Below are 20672 nucleotides of genomic sequence, written 5' to 3' on the forward strand. Positions count from 1 at the left end.
TGAAAGTAGAAACACACCACCAATACATTGTGCCTGACGTGCAGCAATCCATTGGTACGTCCATCCAGCTTCCCATAGGTCCCACAGTGCGACCCCATTTAAATGTCTGCAGTTGTTCAACAGGAGCACGTACTCATCGGCAAAGCATGGTTGAACCCTAGAATGAACGTTGCAAACACTGTTTGCCTCTAACCTTAGCACATTTACTGCCTGCAGAGTCAAAACAGAGTGCGCACGAACAGACCTCTTGATCGCTATCTGATCACCGATGGCCGTGACAAATGAATCACTAACCCACCAACCCCTCAGTATGCACACATTATATACCCTGGTGCCACTCAACACAGTCCTTGAGGATGCTGTATTTTTCTTTTTTTCCCTGCAGTGTATTTGAAATATTTGTGTTTGATCACACAAACTATGCTGAGCCTATGATATTGTTCTAATGCCATTGTTGTCTTGCACAAGAGTGTGCTGGAATGGTGCGCCAATCTTTCTAACATAAGTCAGAACCTCTCCCTGCAGGAGACACTCGCTCATACTAACCAATGACGAGAATACTGCTGGTCTGTTCATTCATTTTGTATGAGAGTGGATTAATCAAGGGCATATAAATTCAAGTGTTCTGTTACTCAGGAAACTTATGTTAACTTTTAATGCATTTGTGTCCTTTTTGGCTTAATGAAATAATTTTTGTTGTATTTTCTAATTTGTTTTCAAATTTCTCCATTGAATAGTTTTATTTTATTTTAGTTTTTGTTTCCATTTAATTTGTTCAGAAGGGACAATTACCTAGGTGTACCTCCACCACCACCACTACCACTGCTCAAGCCTGCAGCATGTTTGTTTGGTGAAAGAGATGACAATACATGCAGGAGTTGTAAGGCATTATGACAGCTCATTGGTCCACTGATCCACAGAAAATCCAAACAAGCCTGCATTGGTGTTGAAGCCATCTGTTCCCATTGTGTGTTTGGAGTACAACCCAAAGGACCCCAACAGTCTGGTCAGCGGACTCTACAGTGGCCAGGTGGCCGTTTGGGATGTGCGACGTGGCTCCAGCCCCATCGAGATTAGCGTTCTGGAGCCGAGCCATCGAGACCCCGTGACCCATGTCCTCTGGATCAACTCCAAGTCTGGTACAGAGTTCTTCTCTGCATCATCTGATGGAATGGTAAGTAAAGCAGTAGTACATTCCTAGTACAGACATTCATTGTGAGAAATGGTCAGATGGACTGGTACGGGTGGACTGAGAGGCATTGGTAATCTTATTCCTTTCATCTGGCTGGTAACTTATGTTGCAGTGTGAAAGTGACAATACAGTTTCGTCATTAATGAGAGTTTGGAATATAGTGACCTCCTTGGAGAGACAGAAGTTGAGACCTGACTAAAGGTTCCTTCATATACAGGTCATTTGGGGATAAGGAGAATGTGGAAGGTGTACAGAAAGCCTGGGGGTTCACCAGGCTGCCTTTTGGAGCAAAAAAAGTATTTGCCAGGGTTGGGCTGAAGTTCTGCAGAAGAGCAGTTTAGTAAGGGAGAGGAATATCTGAGTGCACACGCATGTCGGGGAATAGTGTGGTGCTAGATATTTTCAGGAGATTTTGATTCATGAGATGATATTGGTAGTCAATGGAGAAGGTCTCATGGAAAAGGAAAAAAAATTACAATAGCAATAGTGTTCTGTGTTACAGAATTATGTGTTGGTTTCATAAACTGAAGCTCAAGACACATCCATATGGGGTATTAAAGGGACTTGTAACCACAGAACTTCTGAATTTACTGTACTGGACAAGTATCAGCTGTATATACACAACTGGTAATTGGCTAAGTTTAAAATGTACACACTTCCATTCCAGAAATACATAGAACATGGAATATTTTGTGACTACAGCTTTCCAGTCCTGTAGTGTATGTTATATTCACCACTTGTGTCCCATTCTCCTGCACTGTTCTCAAAACAATCTTTTTGTAATTTGGACCTTCCTTGGCTTCTATTTTCTTTCATATTGTAATTCCATACTCTGTTTTGACATTCTTTCTTTCTTTGTCCATACAACGCTTCCTTACAATTCACTTGGTTTCTGTTATATTTTCATTTCTCAAACCATCTCTCATCATCTGTAACATACCTCCCAGAAATTTCTTTTCTGCTGCTTGCAATTGATTTCTGTCTTTCTTTATCCATGACGAGAAGCGTGTTACAAAATGATGGAGTGAGAAATCAAGAGCTATCAAAGGAAATGGAGAGAAATGAGCTGAGACGGTTTGTATTTTTTAAGTGGATGAATGAAGAAAGGATGCCAAAATATAGTATGCGATAAACAATGAAAAGAAAGAGGAAGCAAGGAAAATCTAGATATGACGGATGAGCCTGCAGTAGACTTGATTATCTGCAGTCCTGGGGTATAGAAATCACGGATAATCAAAAACCATGGATAATCCAAAAATGAGGTGAAAGGGAAATTGATGAAATAATTTGCTACATTAAAATACTCATTATCATCATCATTTCCCAACTCCAGTTTCCTGGGTGTGGTGTACAAGCGCTCGCCATCTCCTTCTGTCTTCATATATCTTCTGTTCCAGTACATCCTCCCATTTGTGTCCCCTCTCCTCCACATCTGATCTTACAGTCTCTATCCAGCAGTTTCTTGGTCTTCCCTGTGGTCTTCTTCCTATGAGATTAAGGTCAAAATATTTTCTGGCAGGTCTTTCCCTGTTCATTCTCATTAAGTGCCCGTACCACTGAAGTCTGCGTTTCTTTATGACACTGGTAATAGGAACCTTGATACCAGCTACTTTCCTATTCACTTCATTTCTGATCTTGTTCTTTCTGATAGTTTGGTTCATTGTTCTAATGAATCTCATTTCAGTTGCTTGAATTCTACTGAAGTCTTTGTTTAGTAGGGTACATATCTCTAAACTGTACATGAGGATTGATACAAAGTGTAGTACATGTTGGTTTTTTTGGTGGTATTCTGCAGTCCCAGAGAAGATTTCTGACTTGACTGTAGAAGTTTGATGCTTTCTGTGTCCTGCTGAGTATTTCCTGCCTAACAGTGTTGTCTTTCAAGATTGTGCTTCTGGGGTACTCGAAGTGGGAAGCTGATTTGATTTTTACTCCTTCCAGAAATATATTTGAGTTTGTTCCTTACCTATTGATGGTCATTTCTACTGTCTTTGTTTTTCTCATCTTCAGTCCAAAAATTTTCTTCTGAACTTCAGCTTCTGTCTCTCCCCATAAAAGCACATCATCAGCAAATACCAGGGCGTTTGGTTCACTGTCCATTTTCTTGATAGATTTTATGACCTTGTTGTGATAGTACATATATCACACCCCCGAATTATATGTAGACGTTAGAGATATTATTGTCAGTATTCGATTTATTATTATTATTATTATTATTATTATTATTATTATTATTATTATTATTATTATTATTATCGGTATTTCATTTGTATGTTTTGTCATTTATATTTATAAGCTGGAAGATATCCACATATGTAGGTATGAGTAATTTGTTTTGCATGAGTGGGAAAACATTTCTTTAATAACTCTGGTAATTTGAATGAGTCATATGGCTGCCCCAGTGCTTGTTGTGATGTACTTGTGTCGGGAAATTCATGAGTCATGTATATATCCCAGCCTGATGAGATGAGCTTGTTGTTGTACCAGGGAAAGTTCGTTGACTCATCCGAGGCAAACCCCAGAGTTTGTTTATAACTTGGGAGAAAGAAGAGGTTCACTCATGATTGGCTGGCAAGCACCAATCCAGACGTATCATCTGAGAGGAGGGGGATGTTGATGTCTATAAAGGTTGATCATACGGCGGCAACCAAGGACATTATGAGAGACATTATGAGAAAGATTGTAAGGGTGATTGTAGAGGTGATTGTAAAGGAACGAGAAGGAACTACTACAACTACAAGCAGTAACACTGTATGAAGGAACGACAACTGACGCACTGTACGGGAAGGAAGTGGTGCTGATACACGGTACTGGAGTGACACGGCTGCAATGGACTGGACTTCAAACGTTCGTGGAGCGTAGTCTTGTTATGTTTGTGGAAAGTGGCTGATTGTGGAGAGTGCTTGCGCATTAAGTATTGTAGCACTTGTGGCGGCCTAGCATTATATGTTGGTGAAAGCTATCTCAGACTTTCCATAAATTTATATGTTGAGGATCGACAGACGTGTGTATATATCTTTACAACAAGTGTTAAAATATGTGAACACAGTAGTACAAGGTACAGTATCTGTGTGATGTGATAACTGCCGATTATGAGAATCGGTAAGTCGAATTGATACAGAGACAGTGAAGGGTATTTATCTTCATACATGTACATTGTTCATCAGACTATTTACAAATGGTAACATAGTTCTCGCTTTCGTTTTCCCACGATTTTCATTATTTTTGTTGTTGTAAATATGGAGTCTTCCAGCAATATTTTATGTGTGTATTATATGTATAATGTTGTATGTTGATGAGGTGCTCATGCACGGAATTTGTTCAGAATATAGTTAGCTATTTTAGAATCAGTGCTATTGATAAACCTAGGTGCAGTTCCTACCTAATTAGTCGTTTTCAGGAGGTTAGGTAAGGCCTGCAGCAGATGTACCAGTACGCAGCATTATGTACACGCCCTGGGATATAAAGTCTATCATGCTCTTATCTAAATTCGAGGGATCCATTCTGGTGAACTCTGGCGCCCATACTACGGACATTTTGGTTAATTATGCTTATTAATTTTATTAAGTTTTTGAGTAATTTTATTTATATATTTTTATTCATGATTATATTTATTATTAATCGTCAAAAAAGTAGTTACAATTGGCTTCCCAACGTGTGGCTGAATGATTGGTACATCTGTTAGGCTTATAAGCGTAGGTGCACTTGTCAGGTGTGGTTGGAATTCTGCGAACTATGTCAGTGAAGTGTTTTATATGTACGTGATATGTATGTTAGAGTATGAAGAAATGTTGTAGCGAGTCCAGTATTATAAAATTGAGAAGTAGAGAGGTTTTTAAAGTTGCTGGTACTAAGAATCAGGAGAAGAGAAGGCAAAAGAATTCCACCACATTGAGTTTATCTAATTTAAGTAAGAGTAGCAAAATGGCTGATAGTAGGAAGGATCTATTGGCAACAATGGGTGAGGAACCGAGTAATCCGTCTCAAACTCAGAATGTAGGGGATCAAGGCGAGTCTTCAATGCTCTGTATGATTAAATCGCTACTTAATGAGCTGAAGGGTGAATTGTCCAGTAAAATCGATAATAATAATGTTGAATTGTCTAGTAAAATTGATAATCAGAGTGTTGTTTCTAATAGTAAGAGTGATGAATTGTCCAGTAAAATCGATAATAATAATGTTGAATTGTCCAGTAAGATTGATAGTCAAAGTAAGGAGTTAAATTCAGTGAGTGTTGAATTGTCCAGTAAGATTGATAGTCAGAGTAAAGAGTTGAAGAGTGAATTGAGTTTTTTAAGTAATGAAATATACAGTATTAATAGTGAATTAAATTCACTTAGTACGGAATTGTCCAGTAAGATTGAGAATCAAATTAAGGAGTTAAATTTAGTGAGTGTTGAATTGTCTAGTAAAATTGATAGTTTAAGTAGTGCTGTGAATGGTAGAATAGATGAATTGAACCAGAAGTTTGACCATCAAAGCAGGGAAATTCAGGAAGTCAATAATAAGGTAGAAGCTCAACGCTTGGAATTGACTGAGAAAATCGAATGCCGATTTAATGTTGTTAGAAAGGAATTTGTTGAAAACAGCAAGGAATGTGATAAGAGAATAAAAATAGTGGAAGATAAAGTCGAAGAAATAGATAGAATTAAAACCAGCCAGAATGTTTTAGCGAAGCGAATAGATGAAAAGACTGAGAAATTGGAGAAAGACCTCAAGTCAGTAGAAGGAAATGCCAGAATGGTAGTTGAAGAAGGAATTAAAGCATGCCATGTAAAGTTAAGGCAGGAGATCAGTCAAATCCAAGTAGGTAGCAGCATATGTAATAGATACGTATCTTGTACGAAGGACTCTGAATTACCCAAGTTTAATGGTCGGCAGTTTAATCCGATGGAATTCTTGAAAACGGTGGAGAAACGGTTTTCCAAGAATCTTGACGATGGTTTGATCGAGTGGAGTATGGTTGATGAGATGTTGGATATTGCATTTGTTGGAGAAGCGAGATCCTGGTTTCAAGTTTACAGACAGGGTATTTCGAGTTTGGAGGAATTTAGGGAGAAATTTAGTTCTAAATTTTGGAGTGAAGCTATTCAGGGAAGGGAAAGAGATCGCGTGCTATTTGGCAAGTATAAACCTCAGGAAGGTGTATCTATGACGGAATATTTCTTGGCGCATGTTCTGATCAGCCAGAATATTGAAGGTCTAGCATCGGAGAGAGATACAGTCCGCCAGATGTTGAGGCATTTTCCTGAGAAGGTCGGATTAGCTGCATGTATGCAGAATATTGTTACAATTAAAGAATTAGAGCAGCTGTTAGAGAGGTTTGATGCTTTGGAAGGGCAGGGGAGGACTAGGCAAAGTGAAGGTAGAAATTACGGGGATAATGGGAGACAAGGTAATCAGGTAGCGGGAGATAGGAATAATCAGAATTTCAGTCATTCTAGCCAAGGGAATCAGGGTGGTAATTCCGGAAGGGAAAACAGACAGTCTAACCAAGGAGGTAATCACCAGGAATATTATGGCAGAAGACCTAATCAAGGGGAATCAGAAAGTAGGGGGTGTACGGATCAAAGACCTCCAGATCAAGTGCCGAGACATGATAATAGTGAACAGTCCACGTCAAGTAATTTAAACCGGAATCGGACTTCTTAGTTGGGTCAGATAGGCAGTCCAATACCGAAATTCCTATTCACGTGATGAAACAGGTAAGTTATGATTTAGACGTGAAAGAGGAATTATTGTATGACCATGTGTTTTGTGATTTTGAGTATAAGGGGCATGATGAAGGTAAGAAAGATGTGTCGGATGTCTTACTTTGTGCTAGTGGCGATGGTAATAGCGGTGTTGCGATCGATAATCTTGTGGAAGTTTCTGAAATTGAAAGTGAAGTTTTTTGTGAAGTTGATGAAGGTTGTTTTGTAAGTGAAGAGTGTTCACGGAGTATACATCATGAGGGTGTTTTTGTTGATTTAAGTGTATGTGAGGAGAGTAAAGTTAGGTCCATTATGTGTGAAAATGGTGACTTTGAGATTAATGAAACTTCTGACAAGAGAGTCGAAAGTAGCAGTGTTGTTGGCATGAAAGTGGTGCAAGTAGTAGCTGATATGGAAGGTGGTGAAGATGGATTAATTGTTGGGTCATTAAGTAGTAATGACAGCAATTTCAAAGTGTATTATGGTAAGAATTTCAGTAATAGAGTGAGCGTGAGTGAGAATGGAAGTGTGCGTGAGATGAAAGAAAGTCTATCCAAGCGAGTGTGTTATGTTTTATTTAATTCTGAGAGATGTGTGGATGATGTGAACAACGTGCTGAGTGATATCGATGTGGAATGTATGAAAAAGTATGTGATCTGTTTGCTTGCATTAATTATGGTTTTGTGGAAGAGTAAACGTAGTGAGATTCCCGCGCATTTCAGAAATAGGGATTTCCTTTTTATGAATGTTCCGAATGAAAGTTTGTATAATTCTTGTGTGACTCGATGGGATGAATGTTTGTGTGTAAGATAGTGTGGATTCTAGACGTAGTTAGATTTTATTACGGTACGCATTCCTCGCTTATCGATGCTGATGTTATGTATAGTTTTTCATTTATGTCAGGGTCCGTATACTGTGGACAGTAGAATAGGCAAGTGTGCTTATAGGCTCCTAACCGCTGAAAATAAGGTTCTTGGAACATTTAATATCTATAGCCTTCGCAGATACAAGAGATAGGATCTGCACCTTGGATGTATATATTATCAATTTTAATGTATGTGTACAGTAGCAAGAAGGGATTGTGTTCAATGCTATATGAAACAATTATAGTTGTGTGTATATAGCCATATTATTATTATTATTATTATTATTATTATTATTATTATTATTATTATTATTATTATTGTTTGGACAAATTGTATTTCGTGTGTGCGAATACAATGCAGTAGACGCAATGTATATATCATTATTACAGTAAATTATGTGTTCAGTTATGCCATTATAAGGTTATGTATGAAGTTCTGTTTTATGGTGAATCATAATATGTGATATCATCGATTCACCAAGGGGGCGTTATGTGATAGTACATATATCACACCCCCGAATTATATGTAGAAGTTAGAGATATTATTGTCAGTATTCGATTTATTATTATTATTATTATTATCGGTATTTCATTTGTATGTTTTGTCATTTATATTTATAAGCTGGAAGATATCCACATATGTAGGTATGAGTAATTTGTTTTGCATGAGTGGGAAAACATTTCTTTAATAACTCTGGTAATTTGAATGAGTCATATGGCTGCCCCAGTGCTTGTTGTGATGTACTTGTGTCGGGAAATTCATGAGTCATGTATATATCCCAGCCTGATGAGATGAGCTTGTTGTTGTACCAGGGAAAGTTCGTTGACTCATCCGAGGCAAACCCCAGAGTTTGTTTATAACTTGGGAGAAAGAAGAGGTTCACTCATGATTGGCTGGCAAGCACCAATCCAGACGTATCATCTGAGAGGAGGGGGATGTTGATGTCTATAAAGGTTGATCATATGGCGGCAACCAAGGACATTATGAGAGACATTATGAGAAAGATTGTAAGGGTGATTGTAGAGGTGATTGTAAAGGAACGAGAAGGAACTACTACAACTACAAGCAGTAACACTGTATGAAGGAACGACAACTGACGCACTGTACGGGAAGGAAGTGGTGCTGATACGCGGTACTGGAGTGACACGGCTGCAATGGACTGGACTTCAAACGTTCGTGGAGCGTAGTCTTGTTATGTTTGTGGAAAGTGGCTGATTGTGGAGAGTGCTTGCGCATTAAGTATTGTAGCACTTGTGGCGGCCTAGCATTATATGTTGGTGAAAGCTATCTCAGACTTTCCATAAATTTATATGTTGAGGATCGACAGACGTGTGTATATATCTTTACAACAAGTGTTAAAATATGTGAACACAGTAGTACAAGGTACAGTATCTGTGTGATGTGATAACTGCCGATTATGAGAATCGGTAAGTCGAATTGATACAGAGACAGTGAAGGGTATTTATCTTCATACATGTACATTGTTCATCAGACTATTTACAAATGGTAACATAGTTCTCGCTTTCGTTTTCCCACGATTTTCATTATTTTTGTTGTTGTAAATATGGAGTCTTCCAGCAATATTTTATGTGTGTATTATATGTATAATGTTGTATGTTGATGAGGTGCTCATGCACGGAATTTGTTCAGAATATAGTTAGCTATTTTAGAATCAGTGCTATTGATAAACCTAGGTGCAGTTCCTACCTAATTAGTCGTTTTCAGGAGGTTAGGTAAGGCCTGCAGCAGATGTACCAGTACACAGCATTATGTACACGCCCTGGGATATAAAGTCTATCATGCTCTTATCTAAATTCGAGGGATCCATTCTGGTGAACTCTGGCGCCCATACTACGGACATTTTGGTTAATTATGCTTATTAATTTTATTAAGTTTTTGAGTAATTTTATTTATATATTTTTATTCATGATTATATTTATTATTAATTGTCAAAAAAGTAGTTACATTGTCCATTACTATTACGAACAGGAGTGGTGATAGGGCACTTCCTTTTTGGACACCTCTTTGTTTCAAACCATTCTGATCGTCCGTTGCCTATCTGGACACAGCTCTAGCACTTCTGGTATAGCATCTTGACTTTGTAAATTAAGTACTTTGGCTCCTTTAGGTCTTCCAGGCATTCCCATATCTTGTTTCAAGGAACACTATCATATGCTTTTTCAATGTCCACAAATGCAATCACAAGATTTCTTCTGTATTCTCAGTACTTTTCTGTCACCATCTTTACTGCAAAGATAAGATCCACAGTACTTCGACCTTTCCTGAACCTGTATTGTTCTTCCTCAAGCAAAGGTTCCACTATCTTCCTAAGTCTCATTTCTTTGATATTTTCCAGCAGCTTCAGTGTGTGTGACAGCAGCGTGATGCCTCCGTAATTTCCACATTTCTGTTGGTTGCCCTTCTTGAACAGTGGAATGATGACTCCTTTACTCCAATCTTTTGAGATTTTGTTTCTTTCGCAAATCACTGATAACACTCTACATAGCCAATTCAAGCCTGGTATTCCAGCTGCCTTATCATGTCTGAGCTGAGATCATCAAAGCCTGGGGACTTCCCATTTCGCATACTCTTTAGTGCTGTTTCTACTCAAGCCATGTTAATGGGTATTTGTTGTTTTTGACCTCATCTATTCTACAGTTATTGGTGGTGGTGTTGCTCCCATCTCCATTTAAAAGCACGTTAAAATACTTCTTCATTTCATCCCTGATTCCTCCTCTGTTCGTATTAAGCTACCATCATCTGTTTCCAGTGAAAGGATGTTTATACGAGGGTTGGAACTTAAATAGTGGCAACACTGCTGTGGAGGCGTTATGCAACGGAATCTAATATCGACGCTGATAGCACACGTTGGTTACATACCTACCTTACCTCAGAGTAAATGGACTTGCCCTTCCCACATCACCTGCGTGCGCAAAAACTAGAGAAACACAGTTACTTGTGAGCTAGCAGTCTTACGTAACGTTGTCACTATGTTTTCCAAACAGGAACAATGGAGTTGGATCAAGATTGAATGTGCCAGAGGTCTTATTAGCGTCGTAATGCAACCATTTGTGCATTATTATTTATAAGTTTCATTTTCGTATTGAATGGATTCAATGTACAGACAAGAAAGGTGTTCCACCGATCAATACTTATTTATTGTGAATGGATTATTACATTAGTACTGGTTTCGGCCTTTCATGGCCATCATCAGCTAGTACATAACATTTATAGTCATTAGACAAAATTACAAAGATGTTACGTTAGATCATCCGGATGTCTAATGAAGAATGGAAGTAAAATATATGGCAGTATTGTTATGTTAAAATATCTGTGATTAAAGGTGGTGGTGACGGTTACAATAAACTAAAACCTATTGAGTGTACAGGGATATGAGTACATTAAAAATATTAAGAAATATAGGCCACAGTATAAAACACTTGAAAAATTTTAATACATTAAAACATAGTATATATTTTGAAAACGTCTATTAAAATTTGAGTTCATGTTGTGTAGCATTCATTCTTCAATCTTCTTGTGGTTCTTGTGCTGATTTAGTTGTATTAGGTGGTCATCGAGAATGTTCTATGGCTGATATACTTTATATTGATGTACAATATTATAGGGAAGGATCCACCTTTCAATACTCCGTTGTAAAAAGTAGTTACAACCTGTTTATTGGGACCGGTTTCAACACGTTTTTAAGTGTCATCATCAGCCAATTAGCGAAGATCTTAAAACAACTAATATATTGAACACAGGCAAAATATTAACATTGTATCATATTGTAGCAATTCAGTTAATGTTCAAAACACAATCACAGTCAAGAGAGTAAACAGAACATCACTATCTTGCGCCGAAAACAGATATATTTGAAGTTCATAAGCAGATCAAGTATGCACTTATGTAAAGTCGTTGCTAGGCAGGTCTTGTAGGCATTTGTTTCTCTGGCCGAAGAGTAAAAGGTGACGTGAATGAAGTCTTAAGAAAACAGTGTAGGATTTAATTTCATCAAAATCAAAGTGGATATATAGGTTTTAAAATAATTTAAAACGTTAAAAAAGAATAAAGCCAAATAAAAATATATTAAAAAATGGGAAGAAATAATGAAAGAAATACGAGGTTCAACTCGAAACAACTTGCCGTAGTAATTGATAAAGAAATGATAAATAGAGAAAGGGGGTGGGGAACGTTTATTAGAGGGTGGTGATGGTGGTTATTGTTATTAGAGGAAATACAATTGGGCAACAATTCTTTATATAACACTAATTCGAGGAAAAAAGAGGAAGAGAACCGACACTTCGAAAAATGAAGATATCGGTTAAAGGAAGACAAGGGCCACGAAGGGCGTGAAAATGAAAGACTCCCTAGCCCTCGCAAACCTAATAGCATCGGGGTCGGAAAAGAACAAGAGTTGACCAAGGGAGGTCGGACAGGATAGATGAAAGTGAGGAGCCTGGCACAAGTAAGTGGAAGCAATGCCAGGACTCAGCTAAGGGCCCCGTGGTCGCCAACCCACGCTCCGAAGTTCAGAGCCCCTGGGGGATGGAGGGTGGGAAGGAAAGAAAAATGGAAGGGATCCGATACTTCGAAAAATGAAGATATCAGCCAAAGGAAGACAAGGGCCACGAAGGGCATGAAAATGAAAGACTCCCTAGCCCTCGGAAACCTAATAGCGTCGGGGTCGGAAAGGAACAAGAGTTGACCAAGGGAGGTCGGACAGGATAGATGAAAGTGAGGAGCCTGGCTCTGAACTTCGGAGCGTGGGTTGGCGACCACGGGGCCCTTAGCTGAGTCCTGGCATTGCTTCCACTTACTTGTGCCAGGCTCCTCACTTTCATCTATCCTGTCCGACCTCCCTTGGTCAACTCTTGTTCCTTTCCGACCCCGACGCTATTAGGTTTCCGAGGGCTAGGGAGTCTTTCATTTTCATGCCCTTCGTGGCCCTTGTCTTCCTTTGGCTGATATCTTCATTTTCTGAAGTATCGGATCCCTTCCATTTTTCTTTCCTTCCCACCCTCCATCCCCCAGGGGCTCTGAACTTCGGAGCGTGGGTTGGCGACCACGGGGCCCTTAGCTGAGTCCTGGCATTGCTTCCACTTACTTGTGCCAGGCTCCTCACTTTCATCTATCCTGTCCGACCTCCCTTGGTCAACTCTTGTTCTTTTCCGACCCCGATGCTATTAGGTTTGCGAGGGCTAGGGAGTCTTTCATTTTCACGCCCTTCGTGGCCCTTGTCTTCCTTTAACCGATATCTTCATTTTTCGAAGTGTCGGTTCTCTTCCTCTTTTTTCCTCGAATTAGTGTTATATAAAGGATTGTTGCCCAATTGTATTTCCTCTAATAACAATAACCACCATCACCACCCTCTAATAAACGTTCCCCACCCCCTTTCTCTATTTATCATTTCTTTATCAATTACTACGGCAAGTTGTTTCGAGTTGAACCTCGTATTTCTTTCATTATTTCTTCCCATTTTTTAATATATTTTTATTTGGCTTTATTCTTTTTTAACGTTTTAAATTATTTTAAAACCTATATATCCACTTTGATTTTGACGAAATTAAATCCTACACTGTTCTCCTAAGACTTCATTCACGTCACCTTTTACTCTTCGGCCAGAGAAACAAATGCCTACAAGACCTGCCTAGCAACGACTTTACATAAGTGCATACTTGATCTGCTTATGAACTTCAAATATATTTGTTTTCGGCGCAAGATAGTGATGTTCTGTTTACTCTCTTGACTGTGATTGTGTTTTGAACATTAACTGAATTGCTACAATATGATACAATGTTAATATTTTGCCTGTGTTCAATATATTAGTTGTTTTAAGATCTTCGCTAATTGGCTGATGATGACACTTAAAAACGTGTTGAAACCGGTCCCAATAAACAGGTTGTAACTACTTTTTACTACGGAGTATTGAAAGATGGATCCTTCCCTATAATATTGTACATCTTCTTATTTCTCTATTCAATACGGAACAATCATGAAGTTTTTAACTTTAAATTATATTGATGTATTGTAAGAACTCTTGTCATTAAAATTTTTGAAAATTGAGTACTGTGCATTTCAACTATTGATGTACTCCAGTAAGTTTTATATATACTGCGAGACAGGGTTTGGTTTTGGAGCAGTTGGTGGCAACACTTCTCTCTTCTATGCACGTTATGTGGTTGTTATTATCTGTAAAGATAAGTTAATGTACCGGTAAGTATGGTGTGCGTATGAAGGAATAGAACATTCTCGATGACCACCTAATACAACTAAATCAGCACAAGAACCACAAGAATATTGAAGAATGAATGCTACACAACATGAACTCAAATTTTAATAGATGTTTTTAAAATATATATTATGTTTTAATGTGTTAAAATTTTTCAAGTGTTTTATACTGTGGCCTATATGTCTTAATGTTTTTAATGTACTCATATTCATGTACACTCAATAGGTCTTAGTTTATTGTAACCATCACCACCACCTTTAATCACAGATATTTTAACATAACAATACTGCAATATATTTTACTTCCATTCTTCATTAGACATCCGGATGATCTCACGAAACATCTTTGTAATTTTGTCTAATGACTATAAATGTTATGTACTAGCTGATGATGGCCATGAAAGGCCGAAACCGGTATTAGTGTAATAATCCATTCACAATAAATAAGTATTGATCGGTGGAACACCTTTCTTTTCTGTACACCGTTTGTGCATTTCCGTCAAATAAATGCGGAACCCATCGTGATGCAATTTTTCACATGCACAAACATTCCATCAGGATGTGAAGCACAGTCGTATGCTCTAATCCGGTTTCTTGGGTGAGCTCACGAATCATCTGGTTTTGATCACTGTCCAGTAACGCGGCAAGAGCATGCACTTCTTCTTCACTGACGCTCGTAGGACGACCTGCCTGATGAATGTCCACCACAGTTTGCCGACCATCGTTGAAGGCTTTTACCCAACGTGCCACTGTTCTGTAAGACAATGCAGATTCCCCACAAGCCTTCTGAAGACCTTGATGACACTGTCGTGCTGTGCGACCTCTGGCACATTCAATCTTGATCCAACTCCATTGTTCCTGTTTGGAAAACAGAGTGACAATGTTACGTTAGACCGCTAGCTCACAAGTGACAGTGTTTCTCTCGCTTGTGCGCATGCAGGTGATGTGGGAAGGGTGAGTCCATTTGCTATGAGGTAAGGTAGATATGTAACCAACGTGTGCAATATTAGATTCTATTGCATAACGTCTCCACAGCAGTGTTGCCACTATTTAAGTTCCAACCCTCGTATATTCATTTCTTTTACTGTTTACTATTTTGTACAGTAGTTTACTACTTCCTTGACAGTCTTCCTCTATCCTTGTAGTAAAGTCATCCCAGCACTTTTCTTTCTCTTCCTGGATCAGTCTTTTTATAGCCAGTCCTCTATTCCTGTGCTAGATGTTCAATTTTTAATTCATTTCGTCTATCATCTGTTTTCTGTTTTTTGAGGTCTAATTTTCTTTTCAGTATATTTCTTTTACTGCTGTCTTCACTCGGTGATTCCACCAAGGTGTTTCCATCTCTTTTGGTGTGGCACTTGTTATTCCCGCAAATTTCCGTGGCTTCTTTTGCAAGGATTTCTTTGAATAAAGACCACTCTTCTTCTACTCCCCCTTTCTCAGTTTTGGGTAATTTAGCTGTTATCCTCACTTCAAAGTTTCCTTTCTTCTCCATGTCCTTCAACAACCATGTCTTAATCTTTGGCATTTTCTTTTGTTTAATTTTGGGCACATGGAGATCTATTAGGTCAGCGATTAATAGCTGATGGTCGCTATCTAGGCACTTGCTGGGTATGACTTTAACACCTGTAACATACTGACCCGCCTTTCTATCAGTGATGATGAAATCGATCATAGTCTTGAGCTTTCCATCCCAGCTGTATCTCATTATTTTATGGCACTCCCTCTTCTGATACCATGTGTTCCATTTGGTTGTTTCGCACACAGATACTATGGAATTAAATGATGTTTAATGATTTTAATGTACAGAATTTAATGGTAAATCAAATCTCATTAGCCAACCGATTATGCATGATGCATTAAATTAATCCTCGATCACAAAAATTGAAAAAAAATTAATAACAGCCTCCTATAACATGGATGGAAGTAGAAAAATACTCTAAAGTACATGAGTAAAGTTGAGACAACAGGCATAGATGAGGTAAACGTTGTCATGATCAAGGCTGCTGGAGTGCAAGGATTGCAGTGGTTGTTTAGAGTACTGAACGCCATTTGGAAAGAAGAAACACTACTCAAAGACTGAACTAAAGGCGTCATGATCCCTCTGCTTAAGAAAGCAGCTACAGAGGCATCACTCTTCTACCTCATGGACTCAAAATAATGGAACAAATCATTGAAATTAATAACCATCATTGAACTGAAGCTTGAAGGGGAGCAGTATGGTTTTAGAAGGAATAGGGCAACAACAGATCTGATATTTATTGTAAGGATGATAATGGAGAAGCACTGGGGAAAAAGGAGAAGATGTCATCTTCATTTTCTTAGATATCGAGATGACTTACAACAGTGTACAGAGACAAAAAGTCTGGGACTGCCTTGAGAACAGATCTATACCATGTGCTTTAATTAAGACAAAATGCTGTATGAACATTGCCAGAGTTGTGTCCAAATAGGGGATGGATATTCGGAGAGTGGTTTGAGACTAGGCAGGGTGTACAACAAGACAGCATACTGTCACTACTTTTATTCATCACTGTAATGGATGAAATAATAAAAGAGTTATGAGACTCAACAGGTCTGAGTTTAAAACTTTTGCCTTTGCCAATGATATGGTAATATGGGGTAATAGTGAGGGTAAAGTACAACAGAAGCTGTATGACTGGAATGGTATATTCATTCAATTTGGCCTCAAGATAAACAAGTCCAAAATGACAGTGTTGCCTGTTAGTCAACAGAATATCCATACTAGCATCACTGTAGATGGATCAAAGTTGGAACAAGTACATGAGTTTCATTATCCTGGCAGTGTAGTAAGAACAGATAGCCAAACATCTGCAGAAATTACTAGTAGAGCACAGAATGGAGGACAGTTTTATCATCTTGTGAGGAAACTTCTTTAGGATAAGCTTCCATTAAGATCAAAGTGAATACTCTACAGGAGCTTCTTTTTACCAGTTACCACCTGCATCCAAACCAACAGTAATATCAGCAAACTACAAACAGTGGGAATGAAGTTCTTAAGAACTATGATTCAGAAAACAAGCAGGGACATAACATCATGTTCAAGTGAAAAAAAACCCTTAGTGATATCTCTGTTGAAGCCCGGCTGGAATGGTTTGGTCATCTCAAAAGAATGTACTCACAAGGAACAGCTAGAGTGTGGTTTGAGAAGGAACTCAAAGGCAAATGATCAAAAGGTCGGCCAAGAAAGAGATGGATCAATCGGATAAGGAATAATCTAGCTGGATGAGGTCTGGATTTGAAGCAGGTTATGGAACAAGACATGTACATGGACAGAAGTAATAATGAAGAGCACTCATTCATCACAGCCGGGAAACTGGAGCTGGTTCAAGATGAAGGCAATGATGATGATAAGACAACAAGACCAGGGGTACATAATATAATGTACACTACATGACATGGGGAGCTGCTCGTTTTTGTTGAAACCCGTCCAACATGATGTAGATAGACATTTTAAATGTTTTCTAGTGTGATAAACTTCCAAATGAGATGGAGCTGTTCACAAAACTTACTATGTCTTTGTTTTTCTGCACTTCCTTCATCATTGTGTCACTTACACCGTAAATCAAAGACAGGTGCTGTGTAGAACTTCGTCCTTCAAGTTTATGCACTACTGTATTTCAAGCTTCTGTTGAATCATTGAATAGAACAGTGCACTGCAGCACAACACCAACAGAGTCAAGGCCACTGCTCTGTACTTCAATAGTTTGAGATGAATCACTCTTGTAATGTACAGTCAAGTACAGTAAGTTTTAGAATTTGCCTTGAATTTTTTAAAAACATTTTTCTAGACCACCACAGTTAATCCATACACAGATATTTGAGAGTTTACTGTAGTTAATAACAGCATAAGGCAATGAGAGCTGCACTGAATACAGTTATGGTGGAAAGGTAGAATATAATGGAGAGGCATCAAATCTTTCTCACAAAGATTCGTCAGGATAAGGGTAATGATGATGGTAATGATGATATTTTTATGATCAATCAAATCAACCTTCTCTCTGGCCAGTGACTGAGAAAGAAGTGATTACATCTGATTGAACTGTGCATGAACTTAAATTTTCATACTTATCATTCCAATATCTCACTTTACAGGTGAAGTGGTGGGACACTCGCAAGGTATCTGAACCAAGCGAGACGCTCATTTTGGACCCAGTCAAGGGGGACGAACAACTGATGAGTCGGGCTCTCGGTGCCTCCAGTCTCGAGTACGAGCCGACCATTCCCACCCGCTTCATGGTGGGCACCGAGAACGGTATTGTCATCAGTGGCAACCGCAAGGGCAAGAATGCAAGTGAAAAGATGGCAGGTAAATTCGCAGCACACTTGGGTCCTGTATATGCTCTTCAGAGAAATCCTGGTTTTGTCAAGAATTTTCTCACAGTGGGTGACTGGACGGCTCGCATCTGGTCTGAAGACTGCAAGGAGTCGTCAATCATGTGGACGAGGTCTGTCTACAGTACATTAGTTATCCTCATACCTATTGTTACTGAACGCTCCATCCTTGGAGATGAGAATTACTTAGTATGGATATTATCATGACTAATGGTGCCTTTCAGCCTAAATAGTTAATGATTGTTATAGCACATTAACCAAGATGTTGTGAACAGTCTTTCATAATAATCTCTATCACCAGGGCCCGGATTTTGAAGACCTATTAAATGCTGAAAAAGACCTATAAATTGACCTAAAAATCATCAAAAAAGACTTACAGTATAATGTGCGCAAATATGGCCCTAAAGTATAGAGGAAAATATAAATATCCAAATAGTAAATATGTGTATTGCAGAGATGCCAACTATTACGATTCAATCGTAATAATTACTCCTTTACGAATCACACACTACAAATTACGATTTTTTGTTGATTTTTAAATCTTAAGTGTATGAAGTGTTCAAAAGGATACACAAGGAATGCCATTACAGCTTGAATTCTCAGAATATTCTTTTCGGATTTCTCAGTAATCATTTAAACCCCTTTCGGGTCCCTTGTTTACAAATATTTCAAGTTTTCACGCGCCGAACACAATGTGTGCTTCCAGTACCGAAAAAATAGGCACCTGTGAAGTGGTATATCTTGCAGAGTTGTTGTCTTTGTTCATCACATGATCAGACCAAATACAGTACAGACAATACGCAACACTTATGGATTTAGCCTTGTTAAAATGGGAGACAATTCGACAGTGGCACTCCTAGTGACTTGACCTGAAAAGTCGCGCTAAATTCAAATATCAATGGAAATACATATACGAAAATGGATAAATAAATTACGTCTAGAAAGAAAGTATTATTGAGATATGAACTTCGAAGTTGCTCAAGCAATTCTGGATAAATGAATGAAGAATTATTTAAAAGGTTATTATTTAAAGACTGAAATTAGACATATAAACAAGATATGAAATGGACTGCTGTGGAATGGGTTGATCTTTCATTTAAGCATTACTTTTTTTGCTTTAGCATTCCTGCCTGAACTTTTACAGTTAGATTTGTCTTTTTCCTCATTTTAAAAACATTGTATCATCACATTAAGACACTTGTCATTAAAAATATCGGGACATTCCTTACACATACAATGCAATGAATTAACATTTAAAAGCTGGACAATTTTCCTCTTTAACATGAAGCCTACTAACAGAAAGAAAATCTATAAAATCCCGGCTTTAATCTGAGAAGAGGGATAAAAGAAAGAAAAGTATGAAAATGTTGTCGATAGTGATGCTTTGAGGAATATTTACGTACAATTAGAGTAAAAATGTAACATACCCTTGGCTGTATAGTCGAGGATTTTTAAAGTCGCTGGCCTGGAAATGATCTGAACAGATCTTATAATTCTTATATAAGCGTAACGTCCCTTCTTTCTTGTACACCTTATCCAAATCACTTCTGTGACATTTCAAAACCCACAGATCACACCTACAACAACACATCCGTATTGAAGGTTAACTGCTACATATACAGTAAAATATGCGTATTATATTTTAAGCCAGTTAAAATATGGGTCGAGCAGGTCAGAAGATTATGAAGTACTATTAAAATCTCTTTGTCACTGGAAGAATATGTATGCAAACACATTATTACTTACATTTTCTTGTCACGAGGGTAGCGAAAGAAGGACCACGCATTCTTCTCTACTTCATAGTTTCTGCAGCCAAACACAGCACATACCTTTTCCCTCATGTTGAGAGGAGATATCAAGGAATGACACTCGCTACTATTTAATTATGTGAACTCACTGAAAACGCATAAATAACTCCAAAAACTTTACACACAAATACACGTGCTCTTATGACAGAATGAGTAGTTCTCAGGTCTACCCGCTAGAGAGAGCTCTAATAGCTGTCCCTCGATATCTTGCTGAGTTCACAATTAAGTATTTATTTTCCACCTAGTCGATACAATGATTGCTTAAGGCAATTTTTAATGGTCAAAAGTGGTACATGTTTCGTATATTATCAACATCTTCAGCCACATAACACTGTTTAGATAAAAAATGTATAAAATTGACAAAGTAATGCTTTAGAGGAAGTGTCCTTAAAATTAACATAAGATTGACAAGATTAAAACAAACAAATAACTCAAGAGAAAATATATAAATTATTTCTACAATAGAAAGCAGTCGTCAAGGAAACACTTGTTCAATATTCCATAGAGAAATTATCCTAATAAATATTCT

At 38.1% G+C, this 20672-nt stretch overlaps 1 protein-coding gene across 1 annotated transcript in view; it reads left to right on the forward strand.

Moving 5' to 3' along the window:
* LOC136856761 (dynein intermediate chain 3, ciliary) overlaps window positions 1–20672 on the forward strand; it is a 153387-nt gene that overhangs the window by 38172 nt on the left and 94543 nt on the right. Inside the window, exons 4-5 of the mRNA XM_068230495.1 lie at window positions 921–1174; window positions 18096–18448. Coding sequence (XP_068086596.1) covers window positions 921–1174; window positions 18096–18448 — 607 coding nt within the window. The remainder of the gene's footprint in view (window positions 1–920; window positions 1175–18095; window positions 18449–20672) is intronic.

Source organism: Anabrus simplex, chromosome 1 (assembly GCF_040414725.1).
Source record: "Anabrus simplex isolate iqAnaSimp1 chromosome 1, ASM4041472v1, whole genome shotgun sequence".
Taxonomy (NCBI): domain Eukaryota; kingdom Metazoa; phylum Arthropoda; class Insecta; order Orthoptera; family Tettigoniidae; genus Anabrus; species Anabrus simplex.